The sequence below is a fragment of the Urocampus carinirostris genome, chromosome 3 (genome assembly GCF_059441175.1).
Source record: "Urocampus carinirostris isolate Australia breed hairy pipefish chromosome 3, RoL_Ucar_1.0, whole genome shotgun sequence".
In the NCBI taxonomy this organism is placed as follows: Eukaryota; Metazoa; Chordata; class Actinopteri; order Syngnathiformes; family Syngnathidae; genus Urocampus; species Urocampus carinirostris.
In genome coordinates this window covers 10,420,847-10,426,846 of record NC_142351.1, presented here as the reverse complement: position 1 = coordinate 10,426,846, position 6,000 = coordinate 10,420,847, and the positions used below count along the sequence as shown (strand labels likewise).

Sequence of the window (6,000 nt, the reverse complement as noted above, 5' to 3'; positions counted from 1 at the left end):
TCTCTTTGATCTCCGGCAAAACTTAGATCAAATGCGACAGAAACAAAATGAAAATAAATCCAAACAGCTTGCCAACATCATTTTTGCCGTTCCATGTATTCCGTTACTCCCCAAGCCTGCACAAAATTGAGTCATTTTATTCATATTTAGTTTCTTTTGTCTTTTATTAGCATATTTGGTATTGGAGTAATCCAAAAGTCATTGAAAGTAATCCAGTTAAAGTACGGTAACCCTACCTAAACCTGATAATATTAAGAATCTTGTATTGCGTTAAGCATAGCATTTAAAAATATATAATTTATTTATTTTTCCTTTCTCTGTTTCCTTGGATATTTAGTTTGTGGTGATGCAATATTCAGTTAAAAAAAAATAAAAATAAACACAAAAATCAAATCGGAACCGGAAATGGCTCTCGTTAGAGGTCAATCCGAACTCGCGGTGGTTTCTGGGACGTCGGCGGACAGAGTGCCTGCGCCGAGGGAAGGTGCGTGTCCCCAGTGTCCGCTCCGGTTTCACGGTCAGAAAAGCGCGCTTGAGCGGCGTGACAACGTCACCAAGGGCGCTGCGTTCCGCTAGCAGTACCGGTTGTAGTTCGTGGGCTTTACTAGCATTTCCACGCACATTTCAAGTTTGACTCATTGAGCTAGCCGACTAGCTTGCCTCATTGATTCCAAGCGTGCTAGGTCCTGATTGTACCCGCTAGCTAGCCGGCTAGCTAGCTAGCTATCTTTGCAAGGTAAGCTAGTTCCCGAACGCCGATCCAGCCGAGGTAAGAGATTGTTCAACAAGACCGACAGAAGAGCCTTGCCGGCGGGGTCGGAAGAACACGACGGGGTGGAAGTGTGTCAGGAGCGGCTGATGAGTTCCGACCAGAGCGGAGAGCCGCCGCTGCTGCAGGAGGAGGCTGATCCCGGACCGAAGACTGGCGGGGAGGACGGGGCTCCGCCGAGGAACGAGGGAGGGTCATGCGGCATGGTGAGTCAGGCCCGCTGGCTAACTCGTTTCGACACGGCGACCCACTGCGACCTTTGCATAATGAGCCATATTTTTAGCAAACCAGGTGTAACCCGATAAGTAATTCGGATTCATAACAATATCGCTTGTATATTGTTTTTTTGTGATCGTTAACTTAGTCTCTCACTGACAGTGATATGAATTGTAGTGAACAAGCAGTTTGGCACGCATACACATTCAATTGTCACTTGTAACCTAACTTGCTCGATGTTAGCTGCTGGTCGGGAAGCTCCTTAAGTCCTTTGCTGACTAATCACTAGCCAATAAGTTATTAACCTGCCGTGCACAGATAACAATTGCGCATTTCTTTCCAAAATTTTGGATCCACCCAATCGAGAGTTCGCACTCTGCACGCCTAAATCTATGACGTGATCGAAAGTGCGTTAAACGTCAGTCAGATCGTTGCTTTTGGTTGCGTGGCTAATGCTAATCGAGATAGCTCGCTGTGACATGCGCTGCAAGGACCCGGCCTGTGCAGCCCAGTCAGCTGACTCCATTGCACTTTGCTGACTGTGACAAGATGCATACATTGGAGCTCGGAGGCGAGTCTGGCGACGACTCAAACGATAATGTCGTTATATGTCGACGAGTGAGAAGCGATTTCGGTTTGATCGACAGCTGCTCTTGTCAGGTGTGCAAGGTTGTTGTTACTATAGGGGTGGCAGGCACTTCAGATTGCAGGTGGCTGCTGACGACTACGAGTACCGTAATTTCTGCACTAGAATGTACACCGGATTATAATGTGCACCCCCAAAATTGTCTTTTTATGTAAGAAGCAGCAATGTATAAGTCACATTGAATTAAAACTACAAAGACGGCTAAGGTTGCACTAAAATTAAAAATGCCAAGTGTGCTCATTAATTGATCCAGCAGATCCTGTCCAATAGACCCTTTGAAATACATACAACCAATGTTCCCTCTAATTTTCCACGAGTCTGAGCGTTCACACAAAGTCAGTGAGCAACGCTTGAAACAACAGTGAGCCACCATAATCCCAAGTGTGGCAAGATAATTAATTACCAAACATGTCCAAAACTTGACATCAAGTTACATTTTGCTAAGTTTCCGGCAATGCAAAATGATTTTTCTCTTTTGAATGAATTGACTCATCTACTATTGCAAAGGTTGTACGGCCTACATACGTCGTTTGTTCTTACAATTCTTTCACAAGGTATCCATTTCTTTTTATTTCCTGATATATTTTGTCGCATAATATTAACATTTTGGGGGGCTTATTTAGTCTGTTGTAAGATACAGAACTGTACTTGATCACATTTTTTAGTGGAAGTACAATGTTGGCAACAAGATTCACTTGATATAATGGGAAATTATTTGAATGCAACACAAACTTTTTCTCCTTTTTTTCGGTGTTTTTTTTTTTTTTTTTTTTTAATTCCTTTAAAAAAAATCTCTTATTTTTTCCGAGCTGTTACTTTTTTCTTTTTGTTCTCTATTTACTTTTTTCCTACATTTTTCTTTTTTTTTTTTTCATTTTTTTTTTTTTCTGAAAAATTTTTTTCTTTTGTTTTCCTCTTCCTTTTGTTCATTTTTTTCTCAGCTTTTCACTACTTTTTCATTTTGGTATTTTTTTTTTTAATTCTATTCCCCCCTTCCTTTAAGTCATTTTGTGCATAATTTTACTTAATATTTGGTCATGTTGGGATTAAAGAAGCAAAAACAACCTGAAGAGCCGTTTAGGACCCTTTTTAGTGAGCTGAGCCGAAGAGCCGGTTCTCGACATGCACTACTAACTTTACTCAACTTCGTTCGACTTCAAAATACCGCATTTAGGACACAACGTCAGGGGAACCCGTGTATTTGTACCTTTATGCACTGTAACTTTGACTTAAGTCGCTTCTTAATAAGTAATTTTGAGCCCTCATTTTTGTGCGCTGGCTAGATTTTCTTGTGCGCCGAGAATGTGCGAGCAGTGCGCAATTGCGCACGCGCGCAGCTTAGAGGGAACACTGCATACAACACTTGAAAAGGCATTATCATCACATTACCATATTTCCAGGGCCATAGGGTTCACCGTGTCAAAAGGCACAGTCTCCTTAGCTGCTTCTATTTCTGTATTTAATACATACACAGGGCGCACTGCACGATACGGCGGGGGTTCCCGTTGTCGCAGCCACTGATGTTGTGCCTAAATCCATTTTCCCTTTGCGCAAACTATGCTTTTTAGCGCTGCTGTGTTGGTGACATTTGCATATGTCTTAATGAACTCATTAGTTTAGACCACGGTTACTTTTTTATTTTAATCAAGCCGATTAATATTCCTTAAACACATTATAAAGACTACGATTGCCAAACGCATTGTATCGGAAGCATAGTGCGCATACCTGCCAACGGGAGTCAGATTTTGCGGGGGAGTCCAATTAAGCACCACATCTCTTGCGGCTGCTCGGTTTCCATGATCTTCCACGTAGCGTAAAAAGCAACACACCATAGCAGACAAAATCACAGAAAGCATTCATTGAAGGGATAGTGGGATTTCTGATTTATTAATAACAGCAGTAACGAGTATTTTAGGTAAGACTCAGCCAAAGCTCTAACCCGTGACCTGCTTTACAGCACACACATGGTGGCGCACTGCATGTTAGGGTGTGCAGCATAATTTGAAAAAAAATCTGACTTTTATGTGTGCCTTATAGTCCTCATAGGTACAGTCAACTTGCAAAGATTTTACAAAGCGCAATGGATTCTGAACTGAATAAGGAGAAGGGCATTGTCGGATGTAGTCAACACAGCCCAAAAGATCATCAGCTACTCTCTGCTGAGTCAAGAGGACAGTTCCAACTTGCAATACTGTAGCAGAGCAAGTTAGTTAGTAGTTAACGTGATAAAAAAGTTAAGTGTGTTACACCCCCAGATTACTTACACCCAAAAGTAGCCCATTATTCTGAAAGTTAGTACAGTGGTACCTCTACCTTCGGTTTTAATTTGCTCTGGGAGTAGCTTCGTAACATTAAAACTCCTGAACACGTGTCTCAGTATTTTGTACTTTGTCTACCAACTGAGCGAACCAATTTTGTAGATTATTGACTTCTGTTTGAACCTTAAATACACATACTGCATGTTTTTTCTCCTTCTGAAGGTCACATCGAAAGGCACCAGTTTAAACCCAAATGCCAAGGTGTGGCAGGAGATGCCTGAGACCCCCATTGAAGCAGTGACCAACACCCCCCTCTGGCACTCTTCAGACCTTGAAGATGGTAAAATAATAAAAAAATTTAGTCTTTGTTTCTGGATTTTACGTTTTCCCACTATGTGTTACATATTGTATGTTTTTTTTTCTTACCAATAACGTAGCTTTTCAAACTAGCCTTCAATGCAGTCTTCTTTGCATGGATGCCCAATGATTTTGGAATGAAATTTGGGCTTTTTCTATGAATTTAGTCTTTTTACTGTCTTGCCGTTTTCTGAGAAAAGACTATCCCTTCAGAAAGTATATTAAACCAGTGTTTTTCAATCTTTTTCCATTGAAAACATCCCGCGAGATACCCGTGTGGCTAAGGGATCCAACCGACCAAATTATAAATTATCTTATCAGTACAAAAAAAAACTGTACAATATGGCTGTGCTGTAACAACCCCATAAAAGGGGGACCAAGTCCTGTGCTGTGCGATTAAGTATTGAAAGTATCTATTCAGATTCAGATCTACTTTATTGTCATTCTAGTACACGTGTATACAGAACGAAATGTCGATACATCTGACCCGCACAGTTTCCTTGAATCTACACCTGTGATGCTCGAGGAAAAGTTCACGTTAAGTCCTTTATTTGATTTTGCAACATCCAATGCAGCCTGGTCATCCTGGAAGGGGGATTACCTTATGTGCGGCCCCTTCTCAAGGTTTCTTCATTTTCCTCATGTTGAGGTTTTTGAGTTTTTCCTTGCCCTCATGTAGGTTTTAGATCAGGGGATTGTGTAATAATAGTCTGTGGTTTGCAATAATCTGTGGTCTGTGCAGCCCTTTGAGACTCTTTGTGATTAAGGGCGTCACAAATAAACACGAGTTGTTTATAAGCAAACATTTTGTCATGTGATATATTACTTAACCATAACGCTATTGCATTAATAGTCTACCTGCAGAAATACTGGTTTCCCCCATGCTAGCTGTTAGATAACATTACACTAGCTATAAGGCACTGCCATAGTGGCGAGATGCATCAAAAGGAAACCACGAGCCACTTTTGGGGGGGGGCGCAACAAGAACTAGAATGTTGGACATTTAAAAAAAACACAAAGGCTGTGTGCAAAAGCCATAAGGGCACCAATATTTTCAGATCTGCTGGTGTTATAAAATCAGCCAATTTTCGTACGGGAGCTTGATATCCTTAAATTCGCGATCGTTAATTTGTGTTTTCAAGGATTGTAAAGTGCTTGAATTTTGGGTGTCGTGCTTGTAAGTGCTTGAAGTTTTACAAGTTTGCTTAAAAATGACGCCGACACTGCTCTCTGGTGGCTTCGGTTTGCCATTGCTTTTCTTCTTCCTTCGTGATTAACTGCAGCTAGCATAAGTTTGTCCGGGATTTTGCTATGAAGGCGCAACGCCCCATGCGGGTTGCGCCAAAGAGGACGGGTCTATTCTACACTTAAACAGGCCGTTATGAAATGTTTATTAGTGCAAGGATTACGGATCAATCATGGATCTTTTTTTTACAGGTCATGCAAAATATTAGGTAGCTTCCCCAGCTGTAAATTGTAATAAGAAGAACGTAATGCAACTGAAAATGTAAGCTACATTTTACTGTCGTTTTGACAGAACACATAGATAGGGAGAGATTTGCCTCAGAAATTAATATATTTCCAATTCACTCAAGATATATTTTATAAAATGATGAGTCGATAAAAGTATAAGCAATATTTAAAAACCTCACATATAAATTACAGATGTATCTGTGGCTCACTAAAATACACGAATCACACTGGATTTTTTTTTTCTTTTAATGGTATCGGAGAAATTGGAAAAATGGCTTTGA

General features: G+C 40.9%; 1 protein-coding gene across 2 annotated transcripts in view; it reads left to right on the top strand.

Annotated features, from left to right (window-relative positions):
- The first annotated feature begins 431 nt into the window (after positions 1 to 431).
- larp4aa (La ribonucleoprotein 4Aa) overlaps positions 432 to 6,000 on the top strand; it is a 30,217-nt gene continuing 24,648 nt past the window's right edge. For both annotated transcript variants that reach the window (XM_088330617.1, XM_088330616.1), the window contains exons 1-2: positions 432 to 975; positions 4,112 to 4,229. In XM_088330617.1, coding sequence (XP_088186743.1) covers positions 859 to 975; positions 4,112 to 4,229 — 235 coding nt within the window. In that variant the 5' untranslated portion in view covers positions 432 to 858. The remainder of the gene's footprint in view (positions 976 to 4,111; positions 4,230 to 6,000) is intronic.